This window comes from Ornithorhynchus anatinus, chromosome 1 (genome assembly GCF_004115215.2).
Source record: "Ornithorhynchus anatinus isolate Pmale09 chromosome 1, mOrnAna1.pri.v4, whole genome shotgun sequence".
NCBI lineage: Eukaryota > Metazoa > Chordata > Mammalia > Monotremata > Ornithorhynchidae > Ornithorhynchus > Ornithorhynchus anatinus.
Genome location: NC_041728.1, coordinates 161,078,603 through 161,096,292, shown reverse-complemented (window position 1 = coordinate 161,096,292; position 17,690 = coordinate 161,078,603). Strand labels below are relative to the sequence as shown.

The following is a 17,690-nucleotide window of genomic DNA, read 5'->3' as shown; positions in this document are numbered from 1 at the left end:
ATAAAATGAGGCATAAATGACACTTCTTGCACCTGGCTCCTGGTCAGGAGCACAGATGATGGGGCAGTGACATAGTGAAGGTTTATCAACTTAGACTTTACCCTGGGGTGGGCTGCCCCAACCAGTGATATTGAAACTCTTAGATTGGCTATTCAGCATCTACTCCGGGAGGCCTGCCCCGATTTAATTTCTCATCTGTATCCAAAACAACCCCCCTACCCCATCAGCACTTCTGTACCACCTAAGCACTTGGAAAATCAGTGAATCAATCAATGCTATTATTGACATGTACTATGTGCAGAACCCCGTACTTACGTTCAGGCCATGTTTCCCCATGCCACAAGAAACTCCAGTGATTGACCATCCATCCACCTCTGCATCAAACAAAAGCTCCTCACCATTGGCTTTAAAGCACTCAATCACCTTGCTCCCTCCTACCTCACCTCGTTACTCTCCTACGGCAACCCAGGCCGCACACTTTGCCCCTCTAATGCCAACCTTCTCACTGAACCTCACTCTCCTCCATCTTGCTGCTGATCTCTCGCCCACATCTTGCCTCTGGCCTGGAACACCCTCCCCCCTCATATCTGACGGACACTTACTCTCCCCCACTTCAAAGCCTTATTGAAGGTGCAGGTCTATCCCGGTGAGGCCTTCCACAACTAAACCCTCCTTTCCTCCTTTCCTCTTATTCCACTCCCTTCTGGGTCATCCTGACCTGATCCTTTCATTCATCCCTCCGCTCTACACCCCTGCATGCTCCTGACTGGCTGACCGGCTCTCGTAAGTCTGGGTCCCCATGGAGCTGATCATGAATAATATGATAGAGTTGGTAGACTCAATCCCTTCCCTCAAGGCTGTCGACACGGATCTTACAATCTGGTGGGAAGCTTACAGTCTATCTCCCCACCACACTCAAGCACTTATGCACATATCGTTATATTCAAATAATTCCTCCTATCTCTAATTTATTTTACTGACTCATGTTAGAGTGCAAACTCCTTGAAGGCAAGGAAGCATCTGTACCAAATTTATTGTGCCTTTCTAAAACCTTAGTACAGTGCTCTGCACTCACTATTGATTGACTGATTGATGGATTCAGTGTGGGACAGGTGCTCCAGTGATGGGGAGAAGCCGCATCGCCTCCACTATGAGGTCACTAACAAATCTCCCAATATTCACTTGGAGTTAGTTTTGCATATGGGGAACACACATTAAGTCACTGGTTCAGGATGATCTCTTAGTCCAAACCTAAATGTACCCAAATGAAATGTAGCTCTGTGCAAATCTCATGGTTCTGACCTAGCCCTTGATCATTTAGCTGGGTGAGTCTAAAACAAATTTAAAAAAGTGCCACTTGGATATTCTTGGCTGTTTAGTCTTATTCCTGCATCCCACAGATCTGTAGGAGGCTGTTTGCTGTCATCAATGATATTACTGTATGGAGATACAATTCTGATACATTTGCAATACTATATATGTAAATCAAGCAGAAGACAAAGTAGTTTAGGGATAAAATTCATTAAATTAATAATTAATTAGTACAAAATTAATGACACATGGTGGATTTGAGGGACTAATGATTTGATCCGAAGTAGAATTTGCATTGATTAGTCTAAAATAATTATTTTCCCTTCATTATTCATTAAATGTTAGAAGGCGCTAAAAAGAAACAATAAAGAAATGAGTTTTTGACAGAGTTCAATTATGCAATCAGTAAATCATTAACTCTAATCCCAGGATAAGAACTACACATTGCGTTTCATGTCCTTAAATTTAGAGATTACATACGATTGAATGAATGAATGAATTTACAAATGCATGCACACACAAACACACCTACACACATATCCACATCTATACTATGTATCAAGAAATCGTGCAAGAATTAAGAAAATCGTAAGTTGCATATATATGCACGTACTTATATATGTAATTTATGATTTTCTTAACTTGTATAATTTCTTGATATATAATATATTAGTATTTATTAATGATATATATATGATATATATTATCTACACATGGTGGTGTATATATTTATGTTAAAATCTATTAATGATATATGGTTGTAAATATATATATAAATAAACAGATATTTTTCTGTTTATAATATTAAGGTCACCAGGCCTAAAGAAAAGAGTATAGAATACTAAATCAGGCAATCTGAGTTCTAATCCTGGTTCTTCCACTTGCTTGCTGTGTGTCCTTGGGCATGTCACAACTTCTCTGTGCCCCACTTTTCTCATCTGTAAAATAGAGATGAAATATCTGTTCTCTTAGACTGTGAGTACCTTTGTGAGACACATACTGTGTCCAACCTGATTATATTGTATCAACCCCAGTGCTCAGTACAGTGCTTGGAGAATAGCATGAGCTTAATAAATACCAATATCATTAATAAGGGGCCATTTGGATTACCATAAAGAAATCTGATTGACTCTTTGATAGCCCAGGTGGAAATCAGTTTTGGGTGTTAATTCTTTGGTGTGACTGTCTCTGTATATAAACAAGTCTTTTTTGAATATTCTCTTTCCCCAATCTTTTCAACTAACACCTATATATGCACTACATTTTATAGGTATGCAGGTGCCTGTAATCATGAGTCTTGCTCGAAACCAGTTTGTGGCTAATCATCCATTTCTCTTTATCATGAAAAATAATCCAACAGGTAAATGGACAGTAATTTTAATCATTCTTTGATTACCTAATTGTACACTGATTTATGGCTGCATACGTTAGTCATCCTGTTCTGGTCCTGAAGGATGTGGCCTTAGAAGAAAGCAAAGTTTTATCTGAATAACCTGGTGAAACTTTGATCCATTGAAAATCATTTTCCTTGATAAGATAGTAGAAATGTTTTTTTGTTTTGTTTTGAAGTTGTATTTTTAGAGTCTTTTTCAAAAGAGGCAGAATTTGAAGTCAAGATTCTGATCACTCCTGAAATGAGATGTACTATGGCCTAGTGGAAAGAACATGGGCCTGGGATTCAGAAGATTGGGCTGCATCACTTGTCTGCCATGTGACCTTGGGCAAGTCACTTACCTTCTCTCTAGCCCAGTTACCCCATCTGTAAAGTGGTGATTAAGACTGTGATCCCTATGTTGTATCTACGTGATTATCTACCCTAGTGCTTAGTATGGTGCCCAGCACATAGTAAGTGCTTAGTAAATACCATATAAACAGATGAGCTTTCTTCAGATTTGCGGGTACCACCTGTGTTTCAGATTTTTTTTTGCCTCAACATTATTACAGTGCCTAAAATGCAGTGCACATATTCAAGGTTTCAAAAGGGAAATGAGCCCCTCTAAGGGCTAAGAGTAACCATAAAAATCAACATAGTAAGGGGCTCTCTAACCACACTCCATTCTTGAATGTGCAGAGGAGGCTGAGGTATTGGGGTAAGAAACTAGAGAACTTTACGGGGGCAAATTCTGATGGCTGGTTCATTTGCCTTTTTATTCCTTAGTTCTTCGAGCATCATTTATTAATCTACTCAATCATACTTATTGAGTGCTTACTGTGTTCTGAGCACTGTACTAAGCACTTGAGAAAGTACAATACAACTGTAAACAGTGACATTCCCTTCCCACAAGCTTACAGTCTAGAGGGGGGCAGAGAGACATCAATACAAATAGATAAAATGACAGATACGTAGATTAAGTGCTCTGGGGCTGCAGGGTTGGGCGGCGAGGGAAAAGGGATCAAGTCAGGGAGATGAAGAAGGGAGTGGGAAATGAGGAAACGTGGAGCTTAATCTGGGAAGGCCTCTTGGAGATGGGCCTTCAATAAGGTACTTGCATCCTCTTGCAAGAACTATCCTTCTCACCCTGCCTTGGAATATTCCCAACTGAAGAGTTACATCACAGTTACATTAACAGAATAAAGAATTTGTATACTTTTGTACCTCCCTTATTCCCTGATGGAACTGCTTTGGATTTTGGATCCCAGTCAATCAATACGTCTTCCCTGATAAGGGAGTCCGAAACCTTCCTTCACAGTAGGGTCAGGTTTTCCCCTGGAACAAATGATTGCAGAGGAAGTTGGCTTGGATTTCTAGGGCTGAAGAGGATGAGGTTGATATCAGCAGATTCACTGTAAAAGCCTTCTACATCAGCAAACATTAACAGATTTGGAAGTAGAAGTAGCACCTGATTGTCCCTTCTGGGGAATTTCATTCTGCAAACTCCTCAGTTTTAGAATTTTAATAACTGTGGTATTCGTTAAGTGCTTATTATGTGCCAGGCACCATACTAAGCACTGTAGTAGGTAGAAGGTAATCAGGTTGGACAAAGTCCCTGTACCACAAAGAGCTCACAGTCTTAATCCCCATTTTGCAGATGAGATAACTGAGGCACAGAGAAGTAAAATGACCTGCCCAAGGTCACACAACAGACAAGTGGTGGAATTCAAATTAGAACTCAGGTCCTACTGACCCACCCTTTATCCACTAGGCCACGCTGTCAATAGGGTTCTCATGTTTTTAGACTGTGAGCCCATTGTTGGGCAGGGATTGTCTCTGTCACCAAATTGTACATTCCAAGTGCTTAGTAAAGTGCTCTGCACACAGTAGTCGCGTAATAAATACAACTGAATGAATGTTTTTAGTTTATGTCACTCAAATTACAAGGAGTCAAAAGTGAAACAGACAAAAGGTGCAGCAAACGTCTACTGTGTCAGCCCCATAAGGGATTATTTCTGAGGTGGCACGACAAGGTGGTTGGGTGTTTTGAATCACGTAAGCACAAACAAAAAGAAAAAGTTGGCAAATTTCATCATTAGCGGCATCTTTGAGTACCAAGTACAGCAATATGTACAAGTCATGCAGCTTTCAACATTTATAGAACTCCAATTTCTTAAAATTAGTGCTTAATCATTGAATGAAAGCAAGTCCTTGGAGGTTTAGGTTTCTGACCTACATAGTAGTTGGCCTGACATTAGTATTCTGAAACTAATAGCAAACTCTAGGAAAAAAACTAAACTGAACAAAAATTGATTTATTTATAGAAATGTCTCACAATCAAGCCTTAATGGGGATCTCTTCTATTTTATGAGCAGAGATGAAATTAGAACATCAAACTAGGTTTTCATTTAAATAATATTTGGGATGAGTTTCAACTCATTACTAGGAACATTCATTCATTCAATTCACTCATTCATTCAATAATATTTCTTGAGCTTTTACTGTGTGCAGAAGACTGTACTAAGCACTTGCAAAGTACAGTTCAGCAATATAGAGAGATCCAATCCCTGCCCACATAGGGCTTACAAACTAGAAGGGGGCCAACAGACATCAGAACAAGTAAACAGGAATCAATATAAATAAATATAATTTTAGATATGTACATATATACACAAGTGCTGTGGGGTGGGGAGGGGAGGGGGGTGGTGGTAGAGCAAAGGGAGCGACTCAGGGCTATGTGAAGGGGAGGAGGAGCTGAGGAAAAGGAGGTATTAGTTTGGAAAGATCTCTTGGAGGAATTGGGCCTGTAGTAACCTTGTAGAGAGAAGAAATGGTCGCTATCTCGTGAAAACCTCATGCTGTACTTTGTTTTAGTCTTCTCACATAAAAATTAGAGAAATTATTCCAGGGAGCTAAATATTTTGAACTTTTTACAGAGCATTTATCATATCCTGTTAATGTGCTTAGGATGTAAAGACATGTTTTGGGGTACATAAATGTAATTAGCTTACCCAGTTTTCATCTATGTTTAAATTGCTTTCCCCAGATGCAATATCCTTGTTCTAAGGTTATGCTTTTTATGACTTTTGCTGCCAAACAGCATAGCTAATATAATGCAACCATGTGAAACTAGAACTGTGGCAAACCTGCAGAACAATAAATAACATTCTATTTTGATTTTTTCTTCATGCTGAGATGTGCATTGACTTTGTTGACTCTCAGTGACAAACCGTGAATAATGATGTATAAAATGAAATATCTCAGCTCCAAGCATTCGGTGAATGATTTTGTTCAAACATAGATAAAACCAATATTCCACTCATACCATTAAAACCACCCACCATGTTCAATGTTTTTTAAGACCTCTATCAGAGATAAGGATTAGTTAGTGTAGTGAAGCCTTTTTGCTTCTAAATCAATGAACACATATTTCAAATAGTGAATAGGAATGAGCTGGTGGTTCCTTTGTGTTTAGATATGGTTAGGGCTGAGTGAAATCACTTGTTTCTAATGTCACTTACTCACTGTGGGAGTCCAAACAAGTGACTTTTCTAGTCTTCATAAAATGTGATGTTACTGTGCAAATCAATCAGTCAATTGATCAATCTATCGATGGTATTGATAGAGAGTTTATGATGAGCAGAGAACTATGCTAACAGCTGGAAGTGTTGAATACAGCTGAGTTGATACTATGGTTTGGAGTTGTGAGAGATAGCAGGCCAAGATGTCAGGGAGAAGGCAGATGCAGAAGTTAAGGTGGGATAGGATAAGTGCTTGAATCAGCATGGAAGCAGTTTGGATGGGGAGGAAGGGCTGGATTTTGGTCATTTTGTGAAGGTAGAACTGACAGGAGCTGGTGATAAATGGAATATGTGGAGAAACAAGATATAACCTGAGTAGAGCATTTCTTTCTTGCTGGTCAATCTTGCCTGGTATACAGTCAAATACAGGGGTTTGTTTAATAGTAGTGTTCATTATATAGTGAGTTGGAACATATGATTGGGCATTAAATAATTCATCATTTTCAACTTGAATGTTCTAGCACAGTGACTTAAGGAATAGAAATTACTATTTTCTTAATAATTTGATATTTTAATCCCTTCCATAAAGAACATTTCAACTGCAGTTGAAGATGCTGAAACTGTGACTGATTCCTAGAAAGAGCCACATGTCTAAAGCACCTCTAGTTCAAGGTTTTGTGATAAATCACAAGTACTAAAAGAAGCTTCAAGGATTTGGGCAGGTCTGGTAGACCCAGGATCTAGACCTTGCTGAATCTCTGCCCTGTAATATGACCTTGAAAAAGTCTCTTAATTTCTCTGCTTTGGCTTCCTCAGTGCCTTTTCCTCCCTCTTAGACTCTGAGCCCCCAAGTGAGACAGGGACGGTGTTCAATTTGATTAACTACAAACTACCCCCATTGCCTACCTCAGTACTTAGCATTTAGAAAATGTTTAATAAATGCCATCATTATTATTAAGCAAAAAACATTAACATATGACAAACAAGCAGTGGTGGGAATCTGTGTAAGCAGGGTGGCTTAGTGGAAAGAGCACAGGCTTGAGAGTCAGAGGTTGTGGGTTCTAATCCTGTCTCCATCACTTGTCAGCTGTGTGATTTTGGGCAAGTCACTTAACTTCTCTGTGCCTCAGTTATCTCCTATGTAAAATGGGGATTAAGACTGTGAGCCCCACATGGGGCAACCTGATCACCTTATGTCTACCCCAGTGCTTAGAACAGTACTTGGCACATAGTAAGTGCTCCACAAATACCATCATTATTGTGATTGTTATCTCTGAAGTGTTTTTGTCAATTCTTTTAGATTCCATCTTTAGGCAATCAATGAATGGTATATGGTGAGCACTTTTTGTCTGCAGAGCAATATACTAAGTACGAGGGAGAATATAATATAACTGAGTTGGTAAATAAAAGCAATAATAATGATGGTATTTGTTAAGCGCTTACTATGTGCCTAGCACTGCTGTTTGAAGTGCTGGGGTAAATACAAGGTAAGCAACTTGTACCATGTGGGACTCCAAGTCTCAATCCTCATTTTACAGATGAAGCAAATGAGGCCCAGAGACATGAAATAACTTGCCCAAGGTCACACAATAGACAAGTGGCAGAGCGGGGATTAGAACCCATGGACCTCTGACTCCCAAGCCTGTGCTCTTTTCATTAAACCATGCCGCTTCCCTACCCACAACAAGCTAACAGTTTGCAGATGTTAAAAGGACAAGCATAGCCTAGGAAACAGCCAGAGGACCTGGGTTAAAATCCCAGCTCCGCCACTTGGCTGCTGTGGGACCTTGGGCAATTCACTTAACTTCTCTCTGCCTCAGCTTCCTCATTTGTAAAAAGGGTTTAAATCTTACTCTCTCTTATTTAGACTATGAGCTCCATATGGGACAACCTCTGTCCAACCTCATTACCTTGTTTCCTCCCCAGTGCTTAGTACAGTGATTGGCACAACATAAGTGGTTACCAAACACCATAAAAAGAAAGATGAATATGAAAATTATCACCAACAGAGGATCTTCTCTGTTGACACAGGACTGAATGTTGGTACTGAATTTTGCTACCAAAACAGCTCATTGTCTCGTGATGCAAAGAGGTAGAATATTGAATCTACTTACCCTTTAGACTCCCCTCTCAGGGTGGCACCTGGAGAGTTTCCAGTACTCTACCAGTCTTAGCTACAGGAGGGAGAGTCAAGCAGAGGTCTACCCATTCCATTCCTACTTGTGCAGTGGCTGGTGAGTGGAAGGCAATCTACTACAAGTCAAAACTCACCCATGCTGGGCAGCTGCAACATGGGAGAGAGTCAAGGGTGGAGAGTCGAGTTTACTGCACGGAAGGCAGCGTTGGTATGCCACTTCCAGATTTTTACCAAGAAAACTTTATGGATCCACTACCAGAACGATTGCAGATAAAGAGCCAGGCGTTCTGGGAGAGATGTGTCTATTGGGTAGCTCTGGGTCAGAAACAGCTCGATGGCATAAGACCCTCTTGACTGTAAGCTTGTTGTGGGCAGGGATTACCACTCTTTATTACTGTATTTTACTTTCCCAAGCTCAAGTAAGAGCTCAGTAAATGCGATTGAATGAATGAATGAATCGAGACACTAGTATGTCTCTTGGTGCACAGACAGAGGGACAGAGCAACATACACCATCCAGATTCAGACCAAACTGAATGGATAAGAAACAATATTCGCATTCAACTTTTTTATGCTGTGAGATCTTAACAGATGCAACGTGTGACTTCTACCAGTTCCATCAATGTCCAAATGAATAATTCTTAACATGAGGGGACAAGGAGGCATCATAAACAATTAAGTCCTAGGCTGCGATCAAACCACCACCATCAAAGCAACACTCATCACTTTCATTTCCTCCTGCTGTCAGGACATCACTACTTGTCTTGTCGACACCTCAAACTTAATATGTCCAAAAAAGAACTCCTTGTCCTCCCATCCAAACCCTGTCCTCCTCCTGACTTTCCCATTACTGAGACAGCACCACCACTCTTCCTGTCTCACAAGCCTGTAAGCTTGGCATTATCCTTGATGCATCACTCTCATTCAATCCACATATTCAATCTGTCACTAAATCCTGTCAGTTGAACCTTTAAAGTATTGCTAAAATCCACCCTTTCCTCTCCATCCAAATAACTATCTTGTTAATACAAGCACTTAGCTTATCCTTCTTTGATTACTGTATCAGCCTCTTTGCTGACTTCCCTGCCTTCTGTCTCTCCCCACTTCAGTTTATACTTCACTCTGCTGTCCGGATCATTTTTCTACAGAAACATTCAGTCCCTGTTTCCCTACCCTTCAAGAACCTCCAGTGGTTGCCCATCCACCTCCGGCTCAAACAAAAACTCCTTTCCATTGGCTTTAAAGCACTCAATCACCTTGCTCCCTCCTACTGCTCTCCCACTACAACCCAGCCCACACACTTTGTTCCTTTAATGCCAACTTACACACTGTAAATGGATCTTGTCTCTCTTGTCACCAACCTATTGCTCATATCCTGCCTTTTGTTTGGAACATCCTCCCTCTTCATGTCTGACGGACAATCACTCTCCCCATCTTCAAAGCCTTCTTGAAGGTACATTTCCTCCAAGAGGCCTTCCCTTACTAAGTCCTCATTTTCTCTTCTCCTGCTCCCTTCTGTGTTACACTTGCATTTGGATTTGGTCCTTTAAGCTCCTTGTTAGCTACCAAGTACAGAAATGATTAAAAGTTTGTGTTTGCTTTTTTGCACTGTTTTCTCTGACTCCAATGAAGGTCTGAGAATGTTGGTGATATGAAAATGTTTTAATAAGAATAGTATTTGTTAAGCACTTACTATGTGCTAGGCACCATCCTAAGGGCTGAGACGCTATACTAAGTATTTATTCATTTCTAACCAGTAGAGTTCATGTTTTCTACCTCTAACATTACACACTGGACTTTATAATTTAAACTCAAGCCATTTGATAGCCATATGATTATATCTCTAAAACAATTTCATTTATTTGTATTTGGAGTAAAATATCGACTCGGATTTCTGAATTTTAATGTATGCTTATGTGTACTATAACAGGAGAAATACATTTTCAAAACAACGGGAGAATGAGATTGATTTAGCTCATGTTTATAAATGCCTTGAAAATCCTAAGTAATAAACTAAAATGAACTGTGCTATGATTCTTATTGATATAGCAGAATAATGTTAGTTAAAAAGAGGGAAGGAAATTAATCTTGAACATTAAAAAAGAATGCCAGCTGACTTGATTTATTTGTATACATTCTTGTGCAATACCCTAATTATTACCACGAAGTTTTACAGAATTCACTCCAAATCATTCTGTATTTACAAAACAATTTTCACTTTCTTTTGCTAGAATCAATTTTGTTTATGGGAAGGATGGCAGATCCTGAAGTTCAAAAGATAAAGGGAAGAGATATAAATTCACTGTAAATGAAGCCACTGACTCAAAGGAAAAAGGCATTCTTGGAAAATTAATGATGGACCAAATATTGTAAAATCATTTTATATTAACATTCTCATTTTTTTCAAAATTGGAAAGTTAAGGAATTAGTATTAATGTAAAAGTGAGATTGGATATGTATTTGCTTTTTCTTCTTTCTGTGGATGATAATCTTTGGATAAATGGTTCAGTGTGTATTGTGACCAGCCTTGAAAATAACAAAGTGAGTGTTTTTTGAAATTTTGTTATAAAAATGAGTAGATTTGTATGTGCCTAGACTAGATATCGAATTATCTTTGTTTTCAGTTGCCTGCCAAAGAAATTGAATAATAGCCTTCATTTGGACTTTGTTTTTGTGTATGTTTTCAAGCCCTGAATTCTTCACATTTTCTATATTCAAGAGTCTAGTTCATCAGCCTTTTAGCTACTTTTAAATTACTGCCTGTTCTATCAGGGCCCCAAATGTCACTTTTATATTTTCCCAGAATCCCCCAATGTCTCTGTGTCCTTGTCAGTCAAGGGCCTGATTACTGTCCCCTACTCTCCTGCTTTCCTCTACTCTCCTGATCTCTTTGTTTCCTCCTCTCCTCTCTTTCACTCTTCCCCTCTATTACCCTGATCTAATAATAATAATAATAATGTTGGTATTTGTTAAGCGCTTACTATGTGCCGAGCACTGTTCTAAGCGCTGGGGTAGACATAGGGGAATCAGGTTGTCCCACGTGGGGCTCACAGTCTTAATCCCCATTTTACAGATGAGGGAACTGAGGCACAGAGAAGTTAAGTGACTCGCCCACAGTCACACAGCCGACAAGTGGCAGAGCTGGGATTCGAACTCATGAGCCCTGACTCCAAAGCCCGTGCTCTTTCCACTGAGCCACGCTGCTTCTCTATCTATTCCCCTGTTCTCTTTGACCTCCTGGTCCAGCTGAATGCTCTGACGTGAAGGTCGGAAGAATATAACTGGGAATGTACTTCTTGGGGTTTAGGTGACAACGGGATAATCACAAGCTGACCATATTTCATGACAGAAGTCCAGATCTAGGAATTTTTCCCAGGTTCTCCTGAAACAAATGTATTTTGTGCAAGGTTTTTTCAGTTGGAAACAAGTGTTTTAACATGAATCATCACAGGGCAAACAAATGTCTAATACCAAAAAAAAAATTTCCTCTACAGAAACATTTGGTCTCAGAAACCTTGACTCCAACTTGTCCGCTTGATTTCATTTCTGACTTTTTTACCAGGCTTCCCGAGGTCATTCTCCTTACCCAACTGCTGCCTGAAGAACAGCTGAGAAAATAAAAATTCCTAGATACTGATAATGGTTCATGTAAGTGAAAAGCAGGGTTACAAACTGAGGTGCCTTGTTTTAAACCTGATTACAAATAGTGCCTGTCCACTCTTGGTTAATTCCACAGAAAATAAATGATTACAATTAGGAAAAAACAACTCCTCAGGGATTTCTTTTTTTAAAAAGCGCCTAGTTTGACTCTCCCTGAAGTAGCACCTTGGCAAATAAAAAAAATCACATCAGGTAAGATCAAAAATCAACCTTGAGCAACAGAGTCAGTCAATTAGACACCTGAGAATAACATCTTGTGTGTTTATTCAAATGGAGAGTTTCCAGTTTATTCACATTAGAAAGGCAACTACTTTCAAATTTACCCTTCATCTGATTGAAAACAAGAATGTAAATATGCCTTAAAAGGGAAGACAGGTTTTATAGCATATCTATGCTTATTCGATGGTCTCTCCTCTCAGAACGTGCTTTCCACTTCATACTTGTTTATTCTATTAGAATATGCAGAAAGTGAAGGGTAGAGGAAGCCACAACTTTATCCTGAGGCTTTGGGGGGAAGCCTATCAAGGTGAAGGATTGAGAATCTGCATTTCTTGTGAGCAAGTAGTGGGTAGATGAAAGATAGAAACAACCTGCTTAATTTGATCCTTAGCCAAACTTAGTAACTGTAGTAGGACTGATGGGATTTATCATCCTTGACTGTTTATTTACCTTTAGTTATCTGTTAGCTCTCCGTTGATAAATTAAAGGGCTGAATTTTTAATAGTATGTGTTATTATGTGCTTGGCACTGTACTAAAGCCTTGACTTTATTTTTGATTAGCACATAAGCTCACTGTGGGCAACTAATGTTTCTGCCAATTCTTTAGAACAGTACTCTGCACACACTAAGTGCTTAAAGAATAACCTTCATCAATTGATTGATTATTAAATTGAAGGTTGCTGAACTGGGGATAGGTTGGCCTGGAAAGGAACGTGGACAGGATGGGAATAGGAGTAATAGTACTTGGCCTCAGTACTTGGTGATGAGTGGAGACTCAGTAGTTTTGTTTTGGAGGCTGTGGCCTTCTCGGGAAGAGAAGTGGGAATTTCACAAGCAGGTGTGCCACCAGCATTCATTCATTCAATCGTATTTATTGAGGGCTTACTGTGTGCAGAGCACTGTACTACGCACTTGGGAGAGTACAATATAACAATAAGCAGACCCATTCCCTGCCCATAACGAGCTTAGAGTTTAGAGGGAGAGTCAGACATTGATATAAATAAATGAATTACAGATACTAGAGGCAGGCAGTGGGTATAGGTTTGCTGAGCTGAGAGCTGGCCCAGCCCCAAAAGGATGAGAAAAGTGCATCCTTGGGAGGAAACAGCAGACAGAGAGATTGGAGTCTTGTGGATTTAGACATCCACTGAATTGTGGATAGTTCAGACCACATACAAATGGCATGCACACTAGTACAACAGGAGATGATCTTTGGACATGCTTGGCGTGAGGGGGATGCCTGTTCCATATAAACCTTATGAGCCACACTCTCACCCATAGAGAAATGTGATTATTGGCGTCATCTTTGTTTAATCAATCGTTCCTCAGTAGTACTGATTGACAGCAGAACATTGTACAGAGCACTTGGAAGGGCACAATGGAGTAAGGAGAAATGCATGCTCTGAGAGGGCTTGTGATCTCATAAGGGATATAGACACAAAAATACACAGAGAGAAAGAAGAAGCAAAAGGGAATTTGGTGTTTGGTATTTGTTAAGTGCTTACTATTTACCAGGCTCTGTTCTAAGTGCTGGGGTGGATATAAGCAAATGTGGTTCCATGCAGTCCCTTTCCCACTTAGGGCTCACAGTCTCTGTTCCCAATTTAATAATGTTGGTATTTGTTAAGCTATTATGTGCAGAGCACTGTTCTAAGCACTGGGGTAGATACAGGGTCATCAGGTTGTCCCACTTGAGGCTTACAGTTAATCCCCATTTTACAGATGAGGTCACTGAGGCACAGAGAAGTGAAGTTACTTGTCCACAGTCACACAGCTGACAAGTGGCAGAGCTGGGATTTGAACCCATGACCTCTGACTCCCAAGCCCGGGCTCTTTCCACTGAGCCACGCTGCTTCTCTACAGATGCTAATTTACAAATCAGATAACTGGGGCACAGAGAAGTGAAGTGACTTGCCCAAGGTCATGCAACAGACAAGTGGAATTAGAATTAGAATTTGTGACCCTATGACACCCAGCCCTGTGTTTCATCTATGTCATGAGGTACACAATGCAGTATTTGCAAATCCTAACAGGAATCTGTTCTAATCCTGATTCTGCCTCTTTTCAGCTATGTGACCTTGGGCAAGTTACTTAACTTCTCTGTGCCTCAGTTACCTCATTTGTAAAATGGAGATGAAGACTGTGAGCTCTATGAGGGACAACCTGATTACCTTGCATCTACCCCAGCACTTAAAGCGGTGCTTGGCACATAGTAAGCACTTAAATACCAACATTATTATTATTATTAATAATAATAAATATTTGTGCCTGTCAGTATTCATGAACTCTGACATTCACTGTTTAACTGATAAAAATGTGCTAGTGAGTACTAAGTAATCATTAATTTTTTGGAAGGTAGGCAAGTTGTGTACATAAATGTTCTGGATGACTATGGATCTATCAGTGCAAAAGTGGTGAAATAACAGTTGAGGGAAAAGATCCAATTTGGGAAGTTTAGAAGTTAATCCGGGAGAGCATTTTGAAGGAGATGTGAGCTTGCTGTGAGTGGGCAATATGTCTTCTAGCTCTGTTGGATTGTACTCTCCTAAGCGCTTAGTACAGAGGTCTGCACACAGTAAGTGTTCTATAAATACCATTGATTGATTGGTTGATTTAAGAAGGGTTTGGAAGATGATGAGAGCTGTTAACTGTCTGACTTTAAGTGGGAGGGAGTTCTGGGCAGGGGAGAAGAGCATAAACAAGCAGCAGTAGGTACAGGGAGAGACTCCAAAAGTGGAAATTTAGTAGGTTAGATAAAGAGAAAGAAGAACTAGAATATGGAGAGTGAAGAGAGTAGATGGATAAAAGGGGGAGTGCCGCCTAATACAGCACACTTATTACTTAAATGGCAAAATAGTATCAACAACCTTAAGGAGTTTCAAGCAGTCACACTTACTGCCTCTCTCTGCTTTGCTGGATAGGACACATTTGTGGAGAGCAGATACTAACAGGATGCTAAAACAGCTGCTGAATGTGGACTTGAAATGAACTGATGGGAAGGAAGGCAGGCAGAGAAAATGATATCATGACGTACTGAAGCACAACTTGAAGCAAGATGACACAGCTGTGGACTATGGGGAAACAAAACAGATAAAAAGCAACTCGAATTACAGCGATTATCACAAAATGTCATGCAACCCACAAGTAAATGAGGTCACACTGCAAATAAGGAGAGGCTCTGCAAATGGCAGCAAGGTCTGTCTTTATCATGCAAATGGGGTGAGAAAAATTTCTAGTCAAGTAGCCGGGCAATCAGTCAGTCAGTAAGTCAACATAGGCAATCAGTCAGTCAGTAAGTCAACATAGTTTATTAAGTGTCTATAGTGCTCAGAAAACAACCCAGGGAATTTTGAGACTCCTAAAGGAGGGAGAAGACATGGATCTTTTAATCTAATGGCTTTAGTCATTTATTCAGCTACTCCTGTACCTGATGACTTTGTGTCAGGGGACACCATCAAACACAATGTTGATTTGTGTACTAGTTTGTGGTGAATATATATGTTCATGGACAGGCATGCTGAACAGTATCGATCTCATCATTCTTGGTATATAGTCCTTTTTAACATTTCCCAAGTGATGTTTTTTCCATCCATTATTCTTTAATTACAAATGTCTTTTGTTCTGATGGCTTGCATTGCATCATTCATAACCTTTGATGGTGGAAAGCGCATAAAGCTAAATGGCAGATAGAAGTTAAAGCAGTGTCTGTGGCGGTGCAGAATGATTTTGCTAAACGCTATGATCTCACACTGTAAGCCCGTTGTGAGCAGGGATTGTCTCTCTTCATTGCTGAATTGTACTTTCCAAGTGCTTAGTACAGTGTTCTGCACGCAGTTAAGTGCTTAATGAATACGACTGAATGAATGCAGGAATGAATACACTACATAATTATTGTCAATCAATGGTATTTATTGAACTCCTAAAGATGAAACTGAAGAAACTGAGGTACAGAGAGGTTAAGGGACTTACTCAAGGTAACCCAGCAGGTAGGTGGCAGAGGCGGACTACAATCTAACTGATCATTTGCCAGATGAAGACTGTTCGATCCTGGACAGTCTTTTTTCTGTCTTCCCCAAAGCAGACATAAGCCCCGGCTATGCATACATTTCCCTCTCCTTTATGGCTGGGACTTTGTAAACCCTGCAGCAGACACAGAAGAGGAATATTTCCAGACTCTTCTGTAACATAGAGAAATGTCAAAGAAATCTCAAGAGCCTCTGGGTCTTACCTGTCATGTCAGCCATGCTACCAATTAACCTAGATTGACATTTTATGTTTCCTTAGGGTGAGAAAAACACACTCTAAACATTAGTCAGTGTTTTAAAGGGCACTCAAAAAATTGTAATTTAATATTTAATAGGTTACTTTTTTCTTTTTTCATGATATTTGTTGAGCGCTTGTTGTGTGTAAACCACTGTTCTAAACACTGGGGTAGGTACAGCGAGTCATCTACAATCGATGCTTAGAATTCCTTAACTCCCATTCTCTCCTAGACCCCCTCCAATCTGGCTTCCGTCCCCTCCACTCTACCGAGACTGCTCTCTCTAAGGTAACCCATGACCTCCTTCTTGCCAAATCCAATGGCTCCTACTCCATTCTGATCCTCCTTGACCTCTCTGCTGCCTTTGACACTGTCGACCATCCCCTCCTCCTCCATACCTTATCTCACCTTGGCTTCACGGACTCCGTCCTCTCCTAGTTCTCCTCTTACCTCTCTGGCCGGTCATTCTCGGTCTCCTTCGTTGACGCCTCCTCCCCCTCCCATCCTTTAACTGTTGGAGTTCCTCAAGGGTCAGTTCTTGGCCCTCTTCTGTTCTCCATTTACACTCACTCCCTCAGTGAACTCATTTGCTCTCACGGCTTTGACTACCATCTCTATGCAGATGACACGCAGATCTACATCTCCGCCCCTGTCCTCTCCCTCTCCCTTCAGGCTCGCATCTCCTCCCGCCTCCAGGACGTCTCCACCTGGATGTCGGCCCGCCACCTAAAACTCAACATGAGCAAGACTGAGCTCCTCATCTTCCCTCCCAAACCCGGTCCTCTCCCGGACTTCTCTATCACCGTGGATGGCACGACCATCCTTCCCGTCTCTCGGGCCCGCGATCTCGGTGTCATCCTTGACTCGTCTCTCTCGTTCACCCCTCACATCCTATCCGTTACCAAGACCTGCCGGTTTCACCTCTACAATATCGCCAAGATCCGCCCTTTCCTCTCCACCCAAACGGCTACCTTACTGCTACGGGCTCTCGTTATATCCCGTCTAGACTACTGTGTCAGCCTTCTCTCTGACCTCCCTTCCTCCTCTCTCGCCCCGCTCCAGTCTATTCTTCACTCCGCTCCCCGGCTCAACTTCCTGCAGAAACGATCTGGGCGTGTCACTCCCCTTCTTAAACAACTCCAGTGGTTGCCTATCAACCTCCGCTCCAAACAAAAACTCCTAACTCTAGGCTTCAAGGCTCTCCATCACC

At 40.7% G+C, this 17,690-nt stretch overlaps 1 protein-coding gene and 1 non-coding gene across 2 annotated transcripts in view; both read left to right on the top strand.

Annotated features, from left to right (window-relative positions):
- SERPINI2 (serpin family I member 2) overlaps positions 1 to 10,862 on the top strand; it is a 34,058-nt gene extending 23,196 nt beyond the window's left edge. Inside the window, exons 8-9 of the mRNA XM_029062898.2 lie at positions 2,582 to 2,671; positions 10,572 to 10,862. Coding sequence (XP_028918731.1) covers positions 2,582 to 2,671; positions 10,572 to 10,648 — 167 coding nt within the window. The 3' untranslated portion in view covers positions 10,649 to 10,862. The remainder of the gene's footprint in view (positions 1 to 2,581; positions 2,672 to 10,571) is intronic.
- LOC114816110 lies at positions 8,329 to 8,465 on the top strand. Its single transcript, XR_003763894.1, has one exon. It is a non-coding gene; the product is annotated as a small nucleolar RNA SNORA7 (small nucleolar RNA).
- Positions 10,863 to 17,690: the final 6,828 nt, after the last annotated feature.